Source organism: Carcharodon carcharias, chromosome 13 (genome assembly GCF_017639515.1).
Source record: "Carcharodon carcharias isolate sCarCar2 chromosome 13, sCarCar2.pri, whole genome shotgun sequence".
Lineage (NCBI taxonomy): Eukaryota > Metazoa > Chordata > Chondrichthyes > Lamniformes > Lamnidae > Carcharodon > Carcharodon carcharias.
This window is the reverse complement of record NC_054479.1, coordinates 34,826,442-34,851,698: the sequence shown is the minus strand read 5'-3', so window position 1 is coordinate 34,851,698 and position 25,257 is coordinate 34,826,442. Positions and strand designations below refer to the sequence as shown.

The 25,257-nt window shown below is 39.4% G+C and overlaps 1 protein-coding gene across 7 annotated transcripts in view; it reads right to left on the bottom strand.

Moving 5' to 3' along the window:
* ccdc62 (coiled-coil domain containing 62) overlaps window positions 1-25,257 on the bottom strand; it is a 46,383-nt gene that overhangs the window by 5,053 nt on the left and 16,073 nt on the right. For 4 of the 7 annotated variants that reach the window (XM_041202420.1, XM_041202418.1, XM_041202419.1 and 1 more), the window contains exons 5-14: window positions 24,877-25,069; window positions 22,163-22,329; window positions 21,964-22,065; window positions 21,294-21,465; window positions 17,504-17,605; window positions 16,701-16,789; window positions 9,841-9,941; window positions 6,367-7,299; window positions 5,382-5,565; window positions 4,438-4,578 (exon numbers count right to left, since the gene is read on the bottom strand). In XM_041202420.1, coding sequence (XP_041058354.1) covers window positions 4,438-4,578; window positions 5,382-5,565; window positions 6,367-7,299; window positions 9,841-9,941; window positions 16,701-16,789; window positions 17,504-17,605; window positions 21,294-21,465; window positions 21,964-22,065; window positions 22,163-22,329; window positions 24,877-25,069 — 2,184 coding nt within the window. The remainder of the gene's footprint in view (window positions 1-4,437; window positions 4,579-5,381; window positions 5,566-6,366; window positions 7,300-9,840; window positions 9,942-16,700; window positions 16,790-17,503; window positions 17,606-21,293; window positions 21,466-21,963; window positions 22,066-22,162; window positions 22,330-24,876; window positions 25,070-25,257) is intronic. The other 3 variants (XM_041202421.1, XM_041202422.1, XM_041202423.1) reach the window with 2 other exon arrangements.

The window sequence follows — 25,257 nt, the reverse complement described above, 5'->3', positions numbered from 1 at the left end:
TGTGCTACTTAAGTGTGGAGTGAAGGTTGGAGTGAACCAAGATGGCCTTCATTCTTCTTTACAAGCTTCACATAAACTTGTCAAATGCTTTTTCAGAATTCAGGGCTAAGCCACTAGATTGCTTATCTACCAATATTGTTAACTCAAAGAATTCTATGTTATTTGTGAAGTATGACAGGTGACTTCTAAATCAATAAAGATCACTGCTGTAGAATCTGTGCTCATTAAATCAGCAATGATAAAATCCCCCGAACTAGTTGCTCCACTAACACAAAAAACTCACTGCCTTTTATCAATTAGCAAAAACATACCAACAGCTGCTGATCATGATATTATATTAAATTTGTGCTAAACAATTTTAAATGGGGTGGTGATGTTTTCTTCAAAAATAAGCATAACTTGTATTGGTTACATTTATTGAAAATTCAACTTCCAATACTAGAGACATCAAAACTTATCTACAATGCTACAGTATGTGAAAGGCGTGGAATAAACTTAGCAGGAAATGTGATCATTTTGTACCTATTTAGTGCCAAGAAAGAAACAGCAGTATCTGATAATTAAGATGCTGTTGTAAACAGCTCAGTCTTATTGCGCATTTCCTTGCTTCCCATATTGGGAAAGAGACCAGGAAAGGAAAGGCTGTGAAAGGATCTTTAAAAGAACAGCTTCAGAACTGAAACTATTGTTGAAAAATGTGATTCATATTTCACATCCCAAGGATATTATTCAAGGACTTTGTTTGGAAATTACTTTTATAGCTATTCCTTTCTAATCCATTCTGTCCTCTGACAATAAGACACCAGCAATGAAAATATGAGAAACACTCTTGTCTGACTCAAAGGAGTTCATTTTGCTTTCATTAACTCCACCCAAAGTAATTTCAGCCTTAATGAGAAATAATTAGTTTAACTAGAAAAAAGGCACGCCCTTACAATTCAAAACCTGAACTTCTACAAAATTAATGTACACACGATTGCATTAAACCAGCTTTAGGAAATTTCTTTACTACCAATAAAAATATAACATAGGAGACATTTTCTGAGTCACATCATGGCTTGAATTTCTTACCAGATCAGAACTTTGTGGAAAACAAAGCACCAAGATATCAACCATAAGCTACTACCAAAATCTAATAAAATAAAGCAGAACCTCTACTGATCAAATCTGTGATATTTAAAATCTTAGGTGTGCCCACAGGTCCTGTCAACATTTTCCATCATAAATTCCTATGCCTGCACTTATAATGGAAGCTGTGCATGTAAAATTTACCAGGCTGTAATTACACCCTGCCCTCCAGGGAAGGCAATGCAGTATTTTTGAAGTTAATTAAATAGTAGATAGCTTCTGATAGGCACAAAAGTAGGAAAGGTGGGTGCTTCTGAGCACAGCCATGTTTAAAATAAAGACCATTTTAATCCAATGAAAACTTATGTATGCATAAGTTTTAGCATATATTTCTAAGTTATTGAGGCAACAAATTAATGTCCACACAGCACAAATGAAATCCATCCCTCACACTTTGAGAAGAAATAAATGCTCCTAGTTGATAATAGTTGTCGTGCAGTGAATTAGGATTAAAAATTCAATTGAGTAATTTGTGAGCTAGCACCAGAATGACAGTAGAAGCTGTCAGTTTATCTTAAAGTTCAGTTGGCTCAGAGAAGAGAATCTGCCATCCAATCTGGCCACAACGCAGTTCTAGCTCAACAGTATGTGATGGACTCAGAATGCTTTCTGGAGTCACCTAGCAAGCCATTCAGTTGCTAAGGAGACTAAGAATGGACAATAAGTGCCACCTGGATAGTGTTACCTATTTCCTGAGAACAAAGGTTTTTTGTCAAGCAATTTGTAACTGTTAGAAACCATAAAATCTGAAGTTTCAGTGGAATTTGAACATTGAACGGCTCCCTAAATTACTTATTATTCTTCAGAATATAGCCTCAATCCTTTCCTTCTGATAGCAGATGGTTCCGAGTTCACACCAAAGAATTATAGGATTTAGAGTTCGGTAATATTATTTGATTCATTAATTTATAAATAAAGTTACTGATTTCAGGTTCTGTTAATTAGTATAATTGTGCTTTAACTGGTTAGCTGTTCAACCATTACAAAAGTTTACCACTCCTACAAGTCCTCATCCAGCTAAAGCTTTAGAATCAAGAAATTTTAAACCACACAAACCATATGTTATTATAAATCGCATGGGTAAAAGAAGCCAACTTTGCACACTCAATATCAATAGACAAAGGAGCAAAAAGACAAAATCGTTTTTATTTATCAGCTGCAATCTTCCTAAAAGTAGATTAAAAGAAGTCACACTAAAAGCAGCTTACAAAGATTTATCCAACAGATTTTGTTTAGGTAGTGACGAGAGGGGAAACAATAAGAAAACTAGGTCAATGTGGTTGAAGGGTGGCATTTCCTTCTTTCAAACAGTCTATTGTAATTACAATTATATTGTATAAATAAAAGTCAATTAGTGGTACAGAACTTGAAATATTGTTGAAGAGAGAGACATGACAAAGCTTTTCATCTTACACACCTTACAAATGCAAGAATGCCAATTTCAAATGATCACAATAATTTATATTACAGGAGAAAAGGGTGCTGATAGGTTGGCAAGTCAGCTCTAATTGGCTGAGGCATTACCATGGAGAAATCACCAGGGAACTATAGGCTCCCCAAGCTCCCGAGTAATTTATAAAAGGTACAAGGCTTGAACATATCCCTTTTGTTTGCAGCGAACAAGTAAGTCCCTGTGCATGAATGTATATCACCTGCAGCAAGCATAAATGAGCTGCCTTGTGAGCTGGCCTGATTATCTTAAATTGTTTGTTAGTTTAGTTATTAGTGCACCCAGGATTGTTCAAGTGCTACCCAATATAGGGAATAACATCAAACAGCAAAAGTTTTGTTTGGGGTTTTGCAAGTGCAGGCTGGTTGAGTACGGCCTGTACTCTACCTATTATGAACAGACAAAGGAACATGTTGTTTGATTCGATCAGCCAATTGCTGGGACGTATGGCCTACACGTCTCTCTTTTCAGCAATTGTTCAAATAAAACTTGGAGCTGTTTAGTAAATTGTTCATATTTGTGCAGTTTAGGTATCTACCCCATCATCGTGTCTGCAATTTCCCCTTCAAAATAAATTCCTGCAGTCATCATATTTTCATTTGTCAAGGGCTCAGGATTGTCCAACCTATGAATATCTCCAGAGACACTGTGATTTTGCTTTCCTCCTCAGCTGATTGTGCAAAGAATCCTTCTTCTACCATTAGTTTTTTATGTTTAATTCTTAGGAGAAAATCCAACTGTAAAAGTCAGTCAATACTAACATCTGAACCTCATCCTAAGCCAGGGAGGATGGAAGAGAAGAGACATCTCAATTTCTGTGAAGTTGTTTGGGCTAGTGATTGTGTAGCATTGGGCTAATAACTGTGCGGCATTGAGAAATTCTCAGGAATTGTGAGGAAACTGGGAGTTGAGTACAGGGGTGGTGATAGCATCCATGTTGTGTTCAGAAAGAGCCCCTGAAAAGGTGGTGCAAGTCTTAAGTAGGTGCACTCTTAAGTAGGTGTTCTCTTTGGGTCAGGATTGACAAAACAGTTGAATTCTCAAGGCTGTACCATTTAGTCAATATTCTCACAAGCACTGCTGCTTTCCTCATCTTTGAAAATGAAAAAAAAATGTGCAGGTTATCGAGAGCTTAACATTTTACCTTCCCTCAAATTTCCTTTTTCTAGGGACTTAGACAATCTTTCTGGGCATGCTATGATACAAAGGTATTTCTATGTTACGGAGTGTATAAAACATGTAGGTTGAGACATTTGAGGTCCATGTGCAGTTATATTTGTATAAATTATTGTGGCAGTGATGGGGCTAAGGTTCTTCCAAGCATGTCAGGTGGCTGATGGTTTAAATACTCACCGCCAGATTGTGTTTCCTTTTCAAATTGGTGACTGAAAGCAAGGCAATAAATTTAAATGTTCATCAGCAATCACTTTCTCCATGATTTAACACATAGCTTGGTGGCTAATCTGAGAAAAGATGCCTTGCAAATCTGCACTCTCTCTGGAAGAGGTCTGATCCCTGACCAAGGAAAGTGAAGTGCCGACAGCCTGATGTAAACTAACTCAGCACTATCTGCACATACTGCGACACCTGATTGATGTTGCAATTCCACAGGAGCAAAATACACGCACACCATACAACACATGTTAATTTTCATACTTCAAATCCTGAATCATTATAAAGAGCTGGAGGTCAGATTGCAGAGAAATTAAATTGTGGGAAGTTTTTATAACTTCTGCAGTTTATATGTGAATCACTGTGATGGCATTTTTTGGTTGAGGAGTACAGCTTAAGGGGTAGGTTCCCCCATTTACATTCTTTACCTTCTACATGCAGAAATAATTTTGTGCAACCTCACTTACCCTTACGTTGCTATTGCTGCTAGCACAGGATGATAAGCCAAGAGGAAGCTGAGTGCTGCGCTCCAGACTCGCGACCATCTGTCGAGATTCAGCCAGCAGACGTTGCAGTTTAGTCGTTGGTGAACAACCATCTCTATAAGTCTTTAGAGAATTTGGCAAGTCTAATTAGTTTGCATTAACACGAAGGCATGTTTTCTAGTAATTCTTGTTCACAAAAGGTATTGTGCATAATGAATGTAAATTAAAATTCGCGATAATACGGTTTGCTCTAACAAAAAATTGCACAACACATAAGGATAAATAGCTTGCTAGCTTGGCAAGTATAACAGTCATGCTTCTGAAATTCAAAGATTCCAAAAGAAACTCAGCCATTCTACATCATCACTGAAAGGTTTGATTAAACAAAAATAAGAATCTGGGATCTCACCTCACCCTCCTGTTTAACAAAGTTTAAAATGTGCCCCCAAAAGCCATTCATCAGCAATTACTGTATTAGCATGTAGTATGTATACATGCAGGTCAAACTCAACAGAGTGCAAGGCCTTTTCAAATGCACAAAGTAGGATATTCACTGCCTTATATATTCTGGCAAAGGGTGTATACTTGAAATGTTACCTCATCTGTTCAGTCCACAGCTTCCGCCTGACTGACTTGAACAGTTCCAGCATTTTCCATTTCAGATTTTTAGCAGATGCCTTTTTTTCACTTATTAACTGATCCTTCTTGGTTGGATTAATTGTTGTATAATAATGAATAATTCAGGAAGTACTGTTTTGCAGAAATCCATATAGACCTTTTAAGATTACTGAGCTTTTCAAACCAATGGTGTACTTCTTATAATGATGTATTAGCAGTTAAAGGATACCAATGCTGGCAAAAGTTCTTACTGATTATAATTGTTTCCTCCTCTAGGGATAAATATTTAGTAGGCTGTAAAAACTTACATTAGCAGCAGACACCCTTTCGCTGTCCTCATTAGTGCTCAGCCTCACTGGTGAAACAGAGTTATTCATGGAAAGGTCACTATGGAGGTTGCTCTTTCCCCTCGATCTTTCTCTCACTGGTGAGGAATTCATGGAACGCAGTGGTGACTCCAGACTAAAAGTGTTCAATTCCAGCCTTTCCTCACTGTTGATAGGAAGAATAACATGAAAAGGAAACCCTGATATCTTTAAGTTTGTGTTTCAAAGCTACCGAATTCTACCTGTTTGACTTACAAATTATGAAATGAGAAATAATGCAAGGTAAAAACCAGCTAGAAAAGTTCATAACAGCAAAATTGTGCTTTGTCAGGTCCCCTAACTAATTTCCCCTAACTAAAGAAGCAGCGACTTCATTTTTCTCTCTCCCATTTTCGCTTATTATCAGTGAATTGTGGTGACAAATTATAGAGTATAAATCCACATAGGAACCCCTGGTAGCACTTGAAATACCTAATGCTCATTCTTGATGTATGAGCCTAGGCACCGTCAGGCATTCAGACATAGAGCGAATTACTTTCAAATCCAATCTTTTCCTCACCTAATGCTTCCCAAATGTACTTAGCAAAAGACATTATGTACTTAATCTCTACAGTACAGCTTGGACTCACAGTCTTCTACAGGAGTGCTATTAATGAGCTTAGTTTGACACTTAAAAAAAGTAAACAGTCAAAAAATTCCTGCAATGTAACATTCTCCCACCCAATTAACGTATAGAGAATGAAGCAGTGCATCAGCAAATACAGGTACTTCTAAAAAAGTGGTACATATTGAACAGAATCCATATACATTTACAACTTTTGGTCTGGAAATTCCTGCCTCTGGTGCAGATCAGAATCTTACTGGGGTTTTCCCAAGATTTAAAATGAAACTCATCCCACGTTGCTCTGCTATCGATGGCTGCCCTTTTAATCCTTAAGACGTTTTTTTAAAACTGACATTCCCGCACCTCTTTTTTCCCACACTAGCAGGACTGTCTATCCCACGTGAGGACCCTGAGCCATCATTTAGGTACAGCCACCACAAGTCCTTTACATCTACAGCTGGCTGATAAATCTTCATCCACTCTTGTTCCGAATTTGGTGGCTCCTGGTCAGTTTCATTCCTTGTATGAGGCCAAATCATTTCTTCACCAATTCTGCAGTCAGTCAGTTCATTGCTGTATTTATCCTCTACTTTATGACTCTCCGAAGTCTTTGCTACTTCTTTGGGTGACACAATAGAAGTTGCACTTGTCTTTGAGCAAACAGTATAATGACTGTCCACTGAAATGGCGGTTAAGTTGCCTTTGCAGGTAGGACTGTGATGATCAATGTTTGTATAACCTATATTATTATACGGTTCCATACATTCTGTGGTATTGACATCAGAAGATCCTTCACATCTCCATTTCTGCGTCCTTGGCACTTGCTGTAAATTGTCATCTCTTACCTGAGGTGAAATGCAATTGTTTGAAGCTGTATATTTGGAGCTTTGCTTTGGTATAACATATTTTGTAGGTTTTTTATTAGAATCATTAACATTAGTCGGTAGAGCATAGCTCTTGAATGCCAGATTTCCATTAGCAGTCTGATCAAAGTCGGTGGGAAAGAAAGTTTGAGCATTTATGCATTCAGACGAGGTATAATTTCTGAGAGTGTTGCCCACTTCTGTGACCAATAAATGGCCCTGTTCTTTGGTATTATTTGAAGTTAATTCACCATTGAAATTCTGCATTGCTTTGATTGTTTCTTCTTTGTGTCTATTGGTCATGCAATCTTTGCTTGCCTCCTTTTTCCATTTTCTAATGACCACATCATTTTTCCGTCCTTGTCCATCTGTCTCATTCTGTCCATCCTTGCTCTGTGTCATAGAGTTGGAATCTGAGAGAAGTCTACTTGAACTTAGATAAGAAAGAAAAAAAAGTACTTCAAACAGAATCAATGGCAAGAGTTTGTGATTAAGTTTTCATAGCCCTTTTATTGAATTTTTCAAATGTTAATATTGCACAACTCTTCAAAGGACCGCATAAACATTTCAAATGTCAATTGGTGCTGAAAGAACTAGATAGATAAGTATGAAAATGTCACCATAATTAGAACATCTGTATCTTGATTATGCTGTCAATTCTGGGCAGGTTTTCAGCTTTATATTCAACATGTCAAAAATATATGCTTCAGGAACATTACACACCAGAACATAAAAAGTGGAATTGTTGAATCAGGATATAAGCACAAATTTTGCAGTGTCTTCATCTCAAGCTTTCAATTTGCTCTTTTTGCTCCAATATTCAGTGTCTACCACATGTCAACATTAAGCCAGTTTTCCACTTGTATGAAAGGACATTCCAAATATACATCGTAAATAGGTAAACCAGAATCATTCCCCATTTCTTTTCTGGAAGACATTTTCTTCTATCTTACATTAATAGTTTAAATTACAAAAGCTAGTTATGCCTTAACCATAATTGATAAACATTTAATGGACAATTGGCTTCAGAATCCCAGTATCCAAGAAGAAAAATATCAAATCGGGCTCCCATTCCCAATTGCTGTCCAGGGAACACTACTAGAAAGTGAAAGTTTGGATAGCAGTTGAGGACAGAATTGTGCCTTCGCATTATCTTATGAAGGAAAGTTGAACAGGTTGGGCTATACCTATTGGAGTTTGGAAGAATGAGAGGTGATCTTATGAAACATGTAAGGGCTTGAGGGGACTTAATAGGGTGGATACCTGGAGGATGTTTCCTCTTCTGGGGGAGACAGTTTAAGAATAAGACAGAGATGCGGAAATTTTTTTTCTCTCAGAAGGATGTTAGTCTATGGAATTCCCTTGCCCAGAAAGTAGTGAAGGCTGGTCTTTAAATTTATTCAAGACTGAGTTAGATAAATTTTTGATAAACAAGGGAGTCAAGGGTTATGGGGGGAAGATAGGAAATGGAACTGAGACCGTATTGATCATATTAAATGGCAGAGCAGGCTCAAAGGGCCAAATGGCCTAATCCTGCTCCTAAATCCTATGTTCCTATGAAAAGAGACAGACTGGCTCCATCACATAAAAATAGAAGCAAGAGTAGGCCAGTAGGCTCCAGGAGCGTGTTCTATCACTATTTTGCTGATCTGTGCCTCAACTCCATTTATACTTTTTCTCCATATTTCTCTATCCTTACCGAACAAAAATCTATTGATCTTGGTTTTAAAAATCTCAATTAACTCACCGTCAACCACAGCCTTTTAGAGAGAGAGTTCCAGATTTCCACTTCCATTTTGTATGAGAAAATGCTTCCTAATTTTACTCCTAACTGGCCCAGCACTAATTTTAAGGTTAAGTCCCTTTGTTCTGAATTCCCACGTCAGATTAAATAGGCTGTCTGTACCATGACCCATATCCTGTGTCATTTTAAACACCTTGATTAGATCACCTTTCAGCTTTTTGAACATGAAGCCATACATAGGAGCAAGCAGAAAATCTCCTGATTCCCATGTAGCCAGTTCACTGGGTTGTGGTGCCCAGCAGGGCAATTATAATGCTATCAATCATTGTTCAGGTTCAGATATAAAGACCACGCCAAAAAAATTCTGGCATTTCTCTGCGCTCTATTTTGTGAGCAATGTCATATTGTACTATCCGAGTGCTGGCCCTATCTGGGATATCCCTGGCTAATGTGGCTCAGCTAATTGGGATTATGCCATTCTGGAACTAGCAAAAACTTCTACGGATGCATAAAGAGCAATTGGCTTGTGGCTTCAATCTCCCCTTCAAGCCACAACACTGGAGCCAATCTGGAACTAATTTCACTTTTGCTCTACTGTGGCGTTAAGAACCATTGAACATCAAGGACCAACAAAAATTGTTTACAAGGATGGAATTATCACAACTAAATGGCGTTAACTCTCAAAATCTAGTCAATATCACCATATGTATGGTACACAGTGACTGGTGTGGAAGCATCCCCACTTATACACAAACACTGTGCCAGAGTGCCAGGACATAGGTTGTCATCTAAGATGCCCATAATATGAGCTTCCTCCTTAGGCAGAGAGGAAGACACATGCTTTTCCTAGAGTGGAAGGGAAGTATTAGTCATACTAGTCCACTTTTATAAACCTCCCAGCATAAGCCTAATATCAGGTTTCACCACCTAAGATGGCTGCCTTACTGAGATATATTGGTTAAACATTTTATAATTAATATTTATTTATGTATTGATAACATAATTCCTGCTTGTGAAGTTTCAAGTTACATTTATACTTCAATGAGTAAATGAATACATCACGTGAAATGACACAGTTTGCACAGTCCATTTTCAATTCCTACCTTGCGCAACTTTCAACCAAGGCATAGCTATGATGTGTCGATTTATTGCACTATGCCAAAAAAATTGGAAGGGGCGTGTGAAAGGAGAGCAACTTTTAAAACACCATAATCACATCTTCCTGCCTACCTAATTTCAAGGATTTTCTCCTCCTGCTTTTGGATCAACTCCTGAGAACTTTCAAGATTCAGATGCAGAAGCTGCAAGTCATGTTGTTGCTTTTCATTTACCTGATCACAAGATGTAGAAGAGATACATAATAAAGATTAGATAGATACAATTATTTTACTTTCCAAACAAATATCTGAGAAGACTGGGAAGACAGTACATGCTAGAATGAATTAAGAAAGTAACAATGACCAATTTCATCTTAATAACGTTTAATAGTTTACTCTACAAAATTATGAATTTACATACTGAACCACACTTTCTATACACTATGCCAATAATGTATGACTGTGGTAACCTAGAATAATTGCAAGATCGTGTTTTATACAGTACATTTAAGCAATAACTCAATCTTAATATGCCCAACACAGAGTGCATCTTCTTTCCCCATAGGGAGACACTCTTTATCAAAGCTAAGAAATCTTAGATACAGGTTGGTAAAGCCAAAGTTTGGGGATCTTAAACTGTACACTTAGGCACTGCTGGTCATTAAACAGTTAAAACTGTGCAGCAAAGTACTTCTAAGATTCTTGTTACTTGCTCAGATAGTACAACCTACCCGTTACTGCACTGGCTTGCATGGTTTTTCCAGACTAAGTTGGAAGAATCCCAGCTCCCAGTAACTGGTCTGCTCCTCCAAGTTGAACTAGTGAGCTGGCCTGGCTAGTCAATCCATTAACAGCAGCATAGAATACTGCAGAACTGCCTGCTTACCCAGTCGTCAAACAGCCTGTCATCTCAGAACCCAATAAATCCCAAAGAGACCTAGCTTATCTCTCTCCCTTCCCTCCATAAGAATAGAATCACTGGTTTGTTGACAAATAACAAGCACAGTTTTAAGGCATCACCAGCAGCACAACAAGTCCCAAAATGTGCAATTATATTGCTGTCATCCTCTTGATCAGAGCATCACAACACACCATACCCAAAAAAATCATTAATTTGATGTGCAAAGCTTCAACAGTGGTTGTTTAATTGCCAATATCACAATCATGGTACACCTGAATAAAGTGCCTGTTCTCATAATTGGCCTTTGGGTAATACCTACTAGCAGCTTTGCAAGCCTCAGAATATCATTTCATCCAAAAGAAGGAAATCTGCCTTCAGTATGGTGAAAGGACCCAGTCAGGACAATTTCATATTATAGACTACCAAGTTCAATGCCACGTACCAGACTTATTCATCATAAACAATTTAAGTTGTCCTTATTAGAGGGTCTTTGACAAAAAGGCAGTGATTAAGGTTGCTTTTCCTTCTCACCACAAATCCACTGGACAGCTTGGCTATTATCATCAGAGATAACATGTTTGCAAGTTCTAAACCGTGGGGGGAAAAAAGCAGACTTCATGGGCTGCAACCTTAAACTACACTGGAACTTCATGGTCACCTACTCTCTCATCCTACACAATATGGTGCATTAGAATTCCAAATCAGTCTGTCAAAAATACAATGGGCAGCAAATTGTTGTAATGGCAGGTTTGGCAGTGAGCATTAATTGGAATTCTTTGTTCGTTTTTATTCTTTCATGTTCAGCATTTATTGCCCATTCTTAACTGCCCTTGTTCAGGTCCTTGCGTGATTCTGGAGTCACATGTAGGCCAGACAAGGTAAGGTTGGCAGATTTCTTAGTGAACCAGATGACAATTGGCAATGGCTTCATGGTCATTTTTTTTTATTGAATTCAAATTTCACCATCTGTTGTGATGGGATTCGAACCAGAGTCCCTTGAGCATTATCCTGGGTCTCTGGAATACTAGTCCAGTGACAATACCACTATACCACCACTTCGCCATATCGGTGCTGCAAACTGATGGAATGTTAATCGGATAATGGCGCAGCGATGTAATGTTGTACCTGGGGCTTTTAACAATAAAATATCTCCTTAATCAATGAAAGGAAAGAGAAAGAAACAGAACGAAAGACTGAGAAGGAAATAATTCAATTTAGATTCAAACAAAATATAGGGTAAGAGAGAGAATTAAGAAAGAAAGGAAACAGGCAGAAATGAAAATAACATGAAAATTAAAAAAAACAAGCAAAAGAAGTGGGCATTATAATCCAGTTGGGTTTGAAAATTGAATTGATCCTTGAGAAATTAATGAGTATATGGGAGCGTAGGTGTGCAAAATATACAAACATTCCTGATCCATCAACCCTAAAGCTAACAGTCCTATCCACCATAATCGGGACCAATGAAATCCCAGTGAGTACACCACTGCAGTGCTTTCATGGGAACACAGCGCTGCTAGAAAAAAGATCCATCTAGTTCACCTTCTACCATCCTGGTAGTGCCCTGAAACAATGAAAATAGAATTGTTGATCAATCACAGCAATTAATCTCTAACAGTCTGTGTAATACAGACCCAGAAATAACATGAGAAGAACCCTAGTGGTGGAAAGCTTTGGAAATTATAGGCCCAAAGTCAATTTTCCTCCCAAATATGTTACACTTACATCATCTCTCAAATTACCCATATATACTGTATCCCAAAATGTTATTTTCTGAAAGAAAGCTATCTAATTTGTATTAGGATGAGTGACCTACTTCTTAGTGGCAAAACTGCTTTGTGTCTTGAAAATTACTGTCCTCTGATATTAATAGGAGTGTGGATGGCAAAACTGGCAAAAGCTGCCAAGACAGAAAAAAAAAAATTTAAAAGCCTCTAAGAGCACTTTGCTATCTGCTGAAGTGAGCTTCCAAGGCTTCGCAAGTCTCTTTTGGGCCTCCAAGATCGAGTACCATATGAAGATCAGAAATCATAATTTATAAATCCCCCACCATATTAATTACTTGCCCAAAAAGCTGTGGTGAGAATAATTCATAATAACGTTATAAATCCTGCAATGTCACGATAAGTTCAATAGGGAGCCTCCCAACGAGAACAGACTTTGATAGGTTTGGCAAGGCTAACAACAGGGCAGTGCAAATCGCCGGCAATTTGCAGAGAATTGGAACTCATGCCTCATTTCTTTTACTCGCAAAGTGATGGGTTTTTTTTTGACAAATTAATAGTGGCAAGCACAGTTAATTAGTGCATCATTCTAATGACATGACTTCCCAGCAATTTCTGGCCCAGAACTATTTGTAAAAATGTAATGGCAGTACAGATAACCTGCTCTTCAGGTCTATTCAAATCACTCTTAAATTGGCTGCAGCAAAAAAATAGCACCAAAGAACTGGGGCTAAAAGTGGAAAATACAGCCTCTTTCCAACTTGGTCTCTGGAGAGGGGAGATGTAGGCTTACAAAGCAAAAGGATATGGCAGCATTGCAGGGCAGCTGTTTAGATAATGATACCCAGAGTGTGCCAGAAAGGGACAGAGTGTCCAAACATGAAAAAAACAGCAGCAAATAGGGTCAAAGGGGGAAAGAAATTATAAAAAGTTAAAATTAATGGCTCTTTACATAAATGCACGTAGTATTCGGAACAAAATAAATGAATTAATAGCACAAATAGAGGTTAATGGGTATGATCTTATAGCCATTACAGAGACATGGTCACAAGGAGATCAAAGCTGAGAACTAAATATTCAGGGGTATGTGACTTTTCGAAAGGACAGGCAGGAAGGAAAGGGTGGTGGGGTACCCTTGTTAGTACGAGATAGAATAAGTATGATAGCAAGAAATGATCTTGGACCAGAAGATGTAGAATCCATATGGGTGGAGGTAAGAAATAACAAGGGGGAGAAGATACTGGTGGGAGTAGTCTATAGGCCCCCTAACAGTAGCCATGCTGTAGGACAGAGAATAAATCAGGAGATAATGAGGTCATGTAAAAAAGGCAGTACATTAATCATGGGTGACTTTAATCTTCATGTAGATTGGGAAAATCAAATTGGCAGAGGTAGCCAAGAGCAAGAATTCATAGAATGTATTCGAGACAGTTACTCGAACACTATGTTGTGGATCCAATCAGGGGTCAGGCTATTTTGGATCTGGTAATGTGTAATGAGGCAGGTTTAAGAAATGATCTCAGAGTAAAAGATCCCTTAGAAAACAGCGAACATAACATGGTAGAACTTAGCATTCAGTTCGAGGGTGAGAAATGGGTTATGGGGAAAAGGCAGGAAAGTGGAGTTGAGGATTATCAGATCAGCCATAATCTCATTGAATGGAACAGACTCAATGGGCCGAATAGCCTACTTCTGCTCCCATGTCTTATGGTCATATGGTTAAGCATCAGTTGTAGAGCAGAAGAAAAAGAATAGCTTTTAATGGTCCTATACTCAGGGGTTTCCTTTCCTAAAGGAGGCATTAAGGACACCACGTTTGCAGCTCTTTTGGAAACTGATGCCAATGCTTGTTTGCCAAACAACACTTGCGCACAAACGAGGTCTTGCCATAGCTTCAGCTGGGAGATTCGGCAATGTCTCTGGAAACTTACACTTGCATTTATATGTATCACTATGAACATATCATATCTGGTTTACTTTGAAAGGAAATGTCATGATAATTTGCTCTTGTGCAACAAAACATTTTTTCATGGTTCACTTAAATATGGAAATATAACTGGTAACATCTTGCACAATAAGCACATGCAATCAAATTGTATTTTTCCACATTTTGACGTAAGAGGTATTTTATAATTAGCCCAATTTGTAAACAAATGCTGTTTTCTTTCTCATCCTATATCTTAAAATATTGAATGCACAGTAGTATGAAGCAGTGCCATGATTCCTCTCCCTCTAATAAGTTCCCAGTCTCAACCACAGTGCTTGCAGGAAGTTACTGAGTGAATTAAGGGGAAATAGCAAATAGTATCATGATTTGACCCTTGCTCACCTACTAGCTATCAAATCTGGGCAGAAGTAACTGGCTACATGCAATATATATCCACAAAACAAAATTACATAGCATGGTATTAAAATCAACTAATACTACATATCAATGAAAAAAGTATGAAATTATGCAGTTCAAAGTATTTAACAGTAAGATCTATCCTAAAGCAAACCAATGTTACATCATGTAAATTATGGAGTGCAGTTATGACTGCTATAGATAGTCATAATGATGTTTCTACACAATTTCAGCAATCTATTACTGTATATATAAGTTTCTCTCCATTGCTAGCCCTTTTCCTGAAGTTGTTGATCCCTCACAGAGGCATGGTTACAACAACAGGTTCTCCCTCAAGTGGCCATTATCCATATGAGCCTTAGCAGGAAGTGCCAGTACATTTGAGCAAACTGAGCAACATTGCTGAACGTGCGTGAACACACACGCATGCTCTTCAAGTAAGGTTCCTACATAGAAGTCAAGAACAGGGATGTTGGCCAATTGTATTACACAAGGGCATTGAGGCCAACTGTATTACACAAAGTGACACCCTTGATGAGATCAGCTGTTAACAAAGGGGGAAGGAAGAAATCTGTTTAACGCAGGCTTGTCCAACCCCCGCAGACCGAATTGTAGTCTCTGGGCCATTCTACAAAATGCCGCTAAGTGCAGTTGAAGATTCTGCAAGGGGCTGCTCCTCCAATCACTTTTCTGCATTTGTTGCTGATTTGCTGCTGTGAGCCTAAGTGGGAGAGATCACCGGTGGCAAGTGTGCTGGTGGGGGTGGGGGGGGGGAGAGAGAGAGAAGGGGCTGCGGGGCCCGGGAGGGGGAGGTGGAGACAGCGACAGAGTCAGAGACGGAGAGGGAGAGAGAAAGAGAAAGAGAGAGGGGGGGTGGAGGGGGGGAAAAGGGAGAGAGAGAGAGAGAGCGCGAGCGCAAGAGTGCGGGGTTGAGAGTGAGAGGGAGAGAATGAGAGGGGGTGTGTGTGTGTATATATATATATATATATATATATAAAATATATATATATATATATATATATATCTGGCTCAATCCAGTCTCAGGATTCTCAATCATCCTGATCCCCTCACACCAAGACATACCCTCACCCACTCCCATAGTGAGCAAAGGTGAATGAGCAAACACCCTGAGACACACACCCTCTTGCACTCTAATGGTCATTTTTATTAATTACTCTCATTAAACATCAATTTATTGCTTTGACATTGCTTTATATCTGCTCAGAATATTTCTTCATATTCAACCTGTTTTTGAAATTCACGTACCTTACCGAAATCTGCTCTTTGGCCCCTTGAGTGAGAAAAAAATGGAAATTTGGACCCCCCCCACCCAGCATCCCCCTCGCAAAAAGTTAAACCAGGTTTGTGCAACCATGTGTCAAAATGATGCGAGGGGTTCTGAGGATATGTTGCATTGAGGGGGTGATCTAACTGAAATATCTAAAAAGGTGCATATAGAGAAACTTACCTTTGGTGGGGACACAATCTTGAAATTATAGAGATAGGTCGTTTAAGAGTGAAATCATAAAACAATGTTTTACACAAAGGATAGTGGAAATCTATAATTTCTTCCCCAAAAAAACTGGATACTGGGTTAATTGAAAATTTCAAGACAGTTCAACAGATTTTTTTTTATTGGGCAACGATTTTATGGGATATGGGTCAAAGGCATGTGAATAGATCAGAGATACAAATCAGCCAGAATCTGATTGAGATTATGGGCTTGAGGGGCTGAATGGCCTACTCTTTTTGCGATGTTATCATATATCGGTAATTTATTTGGGAGCGTCTAAGTTTATTTGGTTCAACCTTCACTCACCAAACGTGAAGGTCAGTGATCTATTAATTTACACTGCATATTAAATCAGATTACTGAATATTCCACTGACCTTGGGAATCACTTATCCTTACATATACAGTGACCGAATACAACTTTCTTATCATGTACACCTGATTGCTTCAAAGCAGCTTTGTCCTTCAATATTTAATTAATGATTACATTAACAAATATCAAATGCTCTGACCTGCCGAAGGCCATGCAATTCAGTGTCTGCTCGTTCCTGTTTTGATCTTGCCAGTTCCAGTATCTGATCTTTCCTCTTCTCCCGTTCAACTGAAGGGGAATCACAAAACAAAACACTGAATTCTCTTTTACCCAAAGCCGCCATCTTGTACACAGCAGAACTAGGACTTCTTATAGCTGTAAAAATCACAAAATTATTTTTTGTATTTTATATAAATAATAGGTTGGACAGAAAAACAAAACAGGAAAATAAAGCAAAAACTCATGAATACTTAAGTACACTTAAGTACTTCAGAAGACAAATTTACTAGAGAATCTGAAGCAGTCTTTTTAAAAAAAGGACAAATCACATGACATTACAAAGATTAATGAGGTTAAATGGAAAATACTTCAAGGTCATTCAGCAGCAGGGAAGCAACTACTTTAGAAGCAACTTGACTATGTTTTTTTTCCACTTAACTTCTGATTCTAAAACCACTGACATACAGTGGAGCACAGTTCCACGGAAACGAGAGCCCTTCAATACCTCCAGTAAAATCTCATTCTTCATGTATAAGCTTTTGCAATATCTACCAGTTGTGAATGTAGGGAGGGGACATTATAGTTTAGTTCTATAGTCACTGGATAAGAAATTGCAGAATCACTGCATTTTTCTCTTCCGCAGTCCCAGAATACAAGGCCATTTGTACTGGATTACTTCCACCCCGAAAAAGTTCAGCTACCTTAGGAGAGACCGGTGACTGACCTGGAATCCTTGTTGTTTCACACAGCACCCACAGTATTCCTTCAGGCTTTTTCACTTACCAGCTAAAGTGAGCTCATTTCCTAGATAGTGCCTCTCTTGTTTAAGGCGAATAATTTCTTCCCTTTGTTCATTATTTTCCACCGTCTTTTCATCTAATTCATCTAAATAAAAAAGGGAAGAACCTCAGTTGGTGGATTTAGATGGCTCCTCACTGCTGAGACAACTAGAAAACATGATTCTCCATGCAGAAAGAAGTTTTCGCAATTTCAAAGTGATAAAGAATCGTCAAATGTGATGTTTGTAACGTAATTCAACTTTTAATATAAGACCATAAGACACAGGAGCAGAAATTAGACCATTCAGTCCATCGAGTCTGCTCCACCATTCAATCATGGCTGTTAAGTTTCTCAACCCCATTCTCCCACCTTCTCCCCATAACCTTTGATCCCCTTACCAATCAAGAACCTATCTATCTTGGTCTTAAATACACTCAATGACCTGGCCTCCACAGCCTTCTGTGGCAATGAATTCCATAGATTCACCACTCTCTGGCTAAAGAAGTTTCTCCTCATCTCTGTTCTAAAAGGTCTTCCCTTTACTCTGAGGCTGTGCCCTCAGGTCCTAGTCTCTCCTACTAATGGAAACATTTTCCCCATGTCCACTCTATCCAGGCCTTTCAGCATTCTGTAAGTTTCAATCAGATCCCTCCTCATCCTTCTAAACTCCATCGAGTATAGACCAAGATTCCTCAAACGTTCCTCACATGTTAAGCCTTTCATTCCTGGGATCATTCTTGTGAACCTCCTCTGGACCCTCTCCAGGGCCAGCATATCCTTCCTGAGAAATGCGGCCCAAAATTGCTCACAATATTCAAAATGTGGTCTGACCAGAGCCTTATAAAGCTTTATAAATTTTATTTATAAAAAATATATTGGATTTCTCAATGCTGCGCATAATCAGAGATAAACATATTTACAACATTCTCAGCTCACTCAAGAGATTGCCAATCAGCATTGAATTCTGGGCATTTTTTTGTGTTTTACAACACTTTGCGCCACTGGCCTGAGAGCATGCTCTATCTAAAAAATAACCTATTTCCAATTTCTTCCATTTTGTCCCTCTTTTCCTGGCATCACTGTATCTGGTTTCGCCCAAGTCCTTGGGATCCAGAACCAGCTAAATTTTGGGGGTCTAAGGGCAGGGAGGGTAGGTCAGTCTTTGTGAGGGGTGGGGGGGGGGGCGGGGTGTTGATGGAGAGGCCGTGGACAGTGGGGTGGGGGAGGGAGAACCTGCAGGACCAGACCTTCTGGAGAAAGTGGGGAGGGGGTGGCACCCAATGTTTAAATGAGGTTGCTAATGGAAGCGAGCTCCCACCCCAACCCACCGCCCCCCGCTTCCCACCCGAGGCCTGAACGTGACTTATTTATTTTCGGGCTTCCCCCTCCCCGCCCCGAACTCCTCCCACCAGCCTGAAAACTGAGGCTGGATGGGAAACAGCCCTAAGTGGTTAATAATTGGCCACTTAAAGGCCTCAATTGGGGCAAGACAAGACAGGCTGGCCTAGGCCTCGTCCGTCCAAGCATAAAATTGCAGAAAGGTCAGGGCAGGCGGGAACCCGGCAGGAAGGCCGTCCAAGAAATTTTACGCTTACACCACCCCACCTACAAAGCCACTTGCAGGGAATGTGAAATTCTGCCCTATGTTAGTTTTATTATCAAGGCTAAGGATATGCAGGTGAAAGGCACTGATTAAGTAACTTAAGCACATATACATAAAGACTGTGCCCCTGTAGGGGGCTGTTAAATTAGTTCATTAACGAATTAGTTTATTTGTTTCACTGTTGCACACAAAAAGAATACAAAGAAAGACTGTACGTGGCTACGTCCTTCCCACGTGTCCCTGGAGAAGGAGCATGTGGTGTCCAACAGTACTCTTGAGGCCTTCCATGACCTGAGTGCATTATCACAGCCAGAAATGACATTTTAATTTGATAAGCCCCTTGTTTTCATTTCAATAATGTTAATGTATCCCTTTAAAAGGGTTGATAATTTGTTTATTTCCTACTGGTTTTTCAAAAGAGTATAAAGAAAGACTGCTGGGATACTGGATGTTGGATAGGGAAGTTAGTTCAATCTCTGAAAATGTTAGTTACTATTGAATTTTTATGTACTTTGAAGATTTTTGTGTTGCATATTTTATCTGTACTTTATGCTTATTCTCTTAGATAAACTACAGAAAAACTTGTACGAACCACATGCAACTATATAAAGGGTAGATACAGAAATCGGATGGAAAGCGTGTTTAGAATTGAGAACAACATATAAACAAAATGACTTAAACCAATTTAATTCTTTAAAACCACCTTCACCTGTGCTGCTATAGGAAAATCAAGTGCTCATTTTATGATGTAGTGTTTTTTGTGACCATTGGGAGTCTCTTTGAGACTATGCCAATTACTAGTCACCATTAAAAAAAAATACTATATGGATTTTTTTAAACTCAGAATTATAGTTGCAAATTTAAAAATTAAGTACTGAATTGCTATTGTAATTTCATTGGGCCTCCTAATTTTATATTCCATTAAGCCCAAAGGGTACTGCTCCCATTTCTAGCCATTGCATCTTTCCCATCAACAGGGCTTAAGATACCCTCAGAGATAAAAACAAAAAAACTGCGGATGCTGGAAGTCCAAAACAAAAACAAAAACAGAATTACCTGGAAAAACTCAGCAGGTCTGGCAGCATCGGTGGAGAAGAAAAGAGTTGACGTTTCGAGTCCTCATGACCCTTCGACAGAACTTGAGTTCGAGTCCAAGAAAGAGTTGAAATATAAGCTGGTTTAAGGTGTGTGTGTGGGGGGCGGAGAGAGAGAGAGAGAGAGAGAAGTGGAGTGGGGGTGTGGTTGTAGGGACAAACAAGCAGTGATAGAAGCAGATCATCAAAAGATGTCAACAACAATAGAACAAAAGAACACATGGGTGTTAAAGTTAAAGTTGGTGATATTATCTAAACGAATGTGCTAATTAAGAATGGATGGTAGGGCACTCAAGGTATAGCTCTAGTGGGGGTGGGGAGAGCATAAAAGATTTTTAAAAATTTTTAAAAATAATGGAAATAGGTGGGAAAAGGAAAATCTATATAATTTATTGGAAAAAAAAAGGAAGGGGGAAACAGAAAGGGGGTGGGGATGGGGGGGGGAGCTCACGACCTAAAGTTGTTGAATTCAATATTCAGTCCGGAAGGCTGTAAAGTGCCTAGTCGGAAGATGAGGTGTTGTTCCTCCAGTTTGCGTTGGGCTTTACTGGAACAATGCAGCAAGCCAAGGATAGACATGTGGGCAAGAGAGCAGGGTGGAGTGTTAAAATGGCAAGCGACAGGGAGGTTTGGGTCATTCTTGCGGACAGACCGCAGGTGTTTTCACTCTCTATTCCTTCCAAATTTTCCTTTTTTCCAGTCCACATGGAATCTCATTCAAAAGGTTATACTCCCTTATTTCAGATTTCCAGCATTCACAGTATTTTGCTTTTAGAAAATTCATTTAGGTTGTTATGGGTGAATGCTCCTCTTCCCCCTGAGTTACATGCAACTGCTACACCTAGATCATTCAATTTTCCCAGGCACGGAAACACAAAAATTTGCCCCAATGATTTCATGGCAGTACCATGTAGGTCTATTACACACTGGGTCATGACTGAGCAATGATGTACAATGGTATCATTACTGAATTGTGACTGACTTATGATTACATAATTTATCATTTAAGTAACTATAAGAACTAAATTGTTATCGTCCACAACAGATAGATTTTTTTTGACACTCAATATTTCAACAATGGCAACCCACAGCCTACCTTTAAGCTTGCAGATTTCATGTCTTAGTTTCTTTGAATGTTGTTTGCAGTCATGCACCTCTTTTCTGGTGTTTGTTTCATTTAGCCTGGCTTCTCGTAATGCACCCTCTAAGGTTTTAAACCTAGCTGTAAGATCCATGATATGATTGGTAGCTTCAACCATATCTTTGTCCTAGACATTAGGTCATAAAACCGATGGTTATTGTGGCATACAAAGTGACTCGCAGATATCAAAACAAAAAAATGGATATTCTTCACACAGACTTTTCTATCCTCTAATACAGGGGCGCAATTTAGATTTAACTAGGGCCAGAGTCACAAGCCATATCTGGATGGATAACAACAGCAGACATTTATAGTTCCTTTAACATAAAAATGCTTCATTAAATAAGATTAGAAACAAGGGGTAGACAGTACTGTATTTGCTTAAGTTATCTGAAATGTGAGGCTAATTATCAAACATATATAGTCAGACATAGTAAACTTCAATATTTTTCCTTCAAAAGCTACTGGCTTCAATAGTACCTGACCATGATATACAAACTATTCCATATATACCTGAATTGGCTCATAAGTAGAAAGTTAAGATCCACTTATAGCTGGAGTTCAGAGAATATTTGCCAAGTATTCACTAAGCATTTGCTCATCTTCTGCACCATAATTTTAATACCTTTAATTCCAGCATTGTAGTGAGCTCCTGTTCACGTGCCTGTAACTGTCCAACCTGGGCAGAAAGTTCCAACATGGAGGAATTCAGGCTTTTGTTCCTGTCCTGGTTGAGACAAGCAGAATCCAACAATATAATAAAAAGGACATTGATGAGGCAGAAATGTTAATATGAACTATGGTTTTATTATTGGCAGTCCTACCTCTAACTCTTCACAGTTACTAGCAGCCTCTGCTGCTTTTTCAGACATTTCCTTCAGCCGTTGCTGGGTGCTGGCGAGTGTTTTTAGACAATCAGCTTGCTGAGATTCCAAAATCTTTTGTTGCGCACCTAATGACCTGATGATCTCATTCCTGTTTCGCAGTTCATCTATTAAAACACAGTGTTGCTAACTGATTATATAGCAACTATGTTCATCTGTTCTCCCTTTGCGCATTTCTGATCAGTACAAAATGTTTCGTATTAATCCAGCAAAAAAATTTTATCCAGATGCATTTTAAAGAAAATAATTTATAATGAGTACATTATGCATCCCCACCTCTTTTTCTCTTAAAAGCAACAACCTACGCTGGGATGGTGATAAACAATGCACCTCACCTGAGAAATGGCCTAGCAAACTGAGATTAGTTAATCAGAATAAATTATACATAAGGCAGTCTTCTTTCAGGCAAAAACTTAAGGTTATGGCCCCTGCAAGGTCTAATTATGGGAATTTCTTTCTTTGACTCATCATTCATGAAACCACAAACTAATGTGGATCATAATTACATAAGTGCCATTCATATCCGCTTGTACATCAGTGACTCTGCACATATTGGAAATACCCAAGTCATTGACTTCAGTGCTCACCACAAACTCTGTTCCCCAACCACAAACTCCATCCCCCTCCCTGACACTGTCTGAGGCAGACCCAGACCATTCACAACTGACCTTGAGTTGAGCTTCTAATGACATTATCAAGACTGCTTATCCCACCTCTTTAACACTTGCTTAGCAATAACCTGCTCACTAATGCCCAGTTTGGGTTCCACCAGGGCCACTCAGCTCCTGACTTATTTACAGCCTTGGTTCAAACATGGACAAAAAAGCGGAATTCTCGAGATGAGGTGAGATTGACTGCCCTTGACAGCACGGCCACATTTGACCTAGTGAGGCATCAAGGGGCCCGAGCAAAACTGGAGTCAATGGGAATCAGGGGAAAACCCTCCACTGGTTGGGGTCATACCTAGCACAAAGGAAGATGGTTGCGGTTTTTGGAGGTCAGTCATCTCAGCTCCAGGACACCACTGCAGGAGTTCCTCCGGGTAGTCTCCTAGGCCCAACCATCTTCAGCTGCTTCATCAATGACCTTCCTTCCATTATAAGGCCAGAAGTGGGGATGGTCGATGATGATTGCACAATGTGGCTACAAGAGCAAGCCAGAGTCTAGGAATCCTGCGACAAGTAACTCACCTCCTGACTCCCCCAAAGCCTGTCCACCATCTACAAGGCACCAGTCAAGATGTGATGGAATACTCCTCACTTGACTGGATGAGTGAAGATCCCACAACACTCAAGAAGCTCAACGCCATCCAAAATAAAGCAGCCCGCTTGATTGGCACCACATCCACAAATATTCACTCCTCCCACCACTGGCACACAGTAGCAGCAGTGTGTACCATCTACAAGATGCACTGCAGGAAGGGCAAGGGCAGCAGTTAGATGGGAACACCACCACCTGGAAGTTCCTCTCCAAGTCACTCACCATCCTGACTTCGAAATATATCGCCGTTCCTTCACTGTCACTGGGTCAAAATCCTGGAACTCCCTCCCTAACAACATTATAGGTGTACCTACACATGGACTACAATGGTTCAAGAAGGCAGCTCATCACCACTTTCTCAGGGGCAACTAGGGATAGGCAATAAATGCTGGCCCAGCCAGCAAAACCCACATTCCCTGAATGAATTTAAAAAAAACTGCCTATCTCCACCCCTTTCAGGTTGTATTTGCTGCTGAAAACCTTAACCATATGTTTGTTCCCTCTGGACTCGATTGCTTCAATGCTCTCCTGGCTAGCCTCCCACTTTCCATAAATTTAAGCTCATCCAAAACTATGGTGTCTGTATCCTATCTTGTACCAAGTACCATTCACCCATCACCCCTGTGCTCACTGGCCTACATTGCCTCCAGGTCCATCATACCCTGATCTTAAACTTCTCGTCCTTATTTTCAAATTCCTCCATGGCATCTCTCCATCTCTGTAACCTCCTCCAGTTCTACAACCCTCAAAAACTTTGTGCTACTTTAATTCTGGTCTCTTGCACATTCTCAATTTTAATTGCTCCACCACTGGCAGATGTGCTGTCAGCTGCGTAGGCCCTAAACACTGGAATTGCCTTCCTAAACTTCCCGATCCTCGACTTCTCTTTCCTCCTTTAATATGCTCCTCAAAACCTAAAACAAAAACAGAACTACCTGGAAAAATTCAGCAGGTCTGGCAGCATCGGCGGAGAAGAAAAGAGTTGACGTTTCGAGTCCCCATGACCCTTCAACAGAACTTCTTAAAACCTACCTCATTGATCAAGTTGTCCTAACGTCTCTTTATGAGGATCAGTGTCAAATTCTGTTCGATACTGCTCTTGTGAAGCACCTTGCGATGGTTTATTAAATTAAAAACACTACGTAGGTACAAGTTGTTTTTGCTGTGCCATAAATCCTGATATGGTTTATGAAATAAAAGTGTGACTTACATTCCCACTGGCAAAAAATGAGTGATTCCAAGAAAAGGATTTTGCTAATTTACCCAGAAGTGCACACAGTCACATAGGATGCTGCAAGGCAGTATGATATCTCAAGAGCGAGATGATAAACTACACTTAGCTTTTCTGGTTAAGCCACCTGGATCTGTTATAATTCTTTCAAAACAATACTAACGTTCCACTTTAGCACATCGCTCTTCCAGGCTGAGTATGCGCAGGCGATCCTCCTCCCATGCCAGAAGCTGTTTTTGGTGTGCTGCCACCATTTCATTTAACTCTTTGTCCCGATCTTTCAGTTCTGCAACAAGCAGCTGTAACTCATTGCGTTGTTTCTGAATGGTGGCATTCTCCAGATCTACGTTTGTATTCTGGGATAAAAAGGTAATGTCATAAGAAATATTTTATTTGGAACAGTACTGTTTGATTATCTTACTTTATAAACAGGATATCACCAACTGTAATCCTATAATTTGATAAAATGCTGAGTTATAATAACGGCAACAATATACATAATTTCTACCACCAATCAGGGCAGCTCTAGTCACCAATCTACAAT